Source organism: Charadrius vociferus, unplaced genomic scaffold (assembly GCF_000708025.1).
Source record: "Charadrius vociferus isolate BGI_N301 unplaced genomic scaffold, ASM70802v2 scaffold665, whole genome shotgun sequence".
In the NCBI taxonomy this organism is placed as follows: Eukaryota; Metazoa; Chordata; class Aves; order Charadriiformes; family Charadriidae; genus Charadrius; species Charadrius vociferus.
Genome location: NW_009648541.1, coordinates 13,027 through 13,702, shown reverse-complemented (window position 1 = coordinate 13,702; position 676 = coordinate 13,027). Strand labels below are relative to the sequence as shown.

Genomic DNA, 676 nt, shown 5'->3' with positions numbered 1-676 from the left:
AACCCCGCACTTACTGGGCGTCTTCTGCAGCTTGACCTCGGTGGGGAAGAGGAGTTCGGGGTGGGTGACCTTACAGGTGTAGACCTCCCCCTTGTCCCACTCGTCGGCGCAGACGCTGGCCACCCCTTCCACCCCGAAGAGCCCGTTGGCTTGCAGGACCTGCGGCAACGTCTTGCTCTCCAGTCTCTCCCCAGTCTCCTTCCACCAGGAGACATCCAAACCTTCCACGCTGGGCAGGTTGACCACTTTGCACGTCAACTTGGCCACTTTGTCCTTGAAGATGTCGGCGAAGACCGGCGGCACCACCCGCACCGCGATCTCCTCTCCGCCATCCGGCCGGTCATCTACGAGACAACCCCAAGTTGACTTCTTTGGCGTGGTCGCCCCCCAAAAATCACCTCCCCGATCCCACCACTGCCGTGGTGGACCTCACTTACAGCCGCACTCCAGCGCTTTACTGGTGTTCCTCAACTCCTCGCCCGCTTGGCAGGTGTAGACGGTGCCGGCGTCCCACTCGGCTTCGGTGACGGTGGCCCGGCTGGAGGTGACGGAAGCTCCTTGCCCGTCGGCCACCGGCCCTTCGGTGGTCACCCCTTGGTGGAGGGGGAGGCCGTTCTTCAACCAGGTCAGAGGTGGGATGGGGACCCCCCGGGGGCCGCGGATTTGGCAGAGGAGG

The 676-nt window shown here is 64.1% G+C and overlaps 1 gene segment (V, D, J or C); it reads right to left on the bottom strand.

Moving 5' to 3' along the window:
• Positions 1–14: 14 nt before the first annotated feature.
• The window catches only part of LOC104287261, a gene marked incomplete at its 3' end in the record, with an annotated part of 4,687 nt that continues 4,025 nt past the window's right edge, over positions 15–676 (bottom strand). Inside the window, 2 exon segments of the C gene segment in view lie at positions 15–344; positions 438–669. Coding sequence covers positions 15–344; positions 438–669 — 562 coding nt within the window.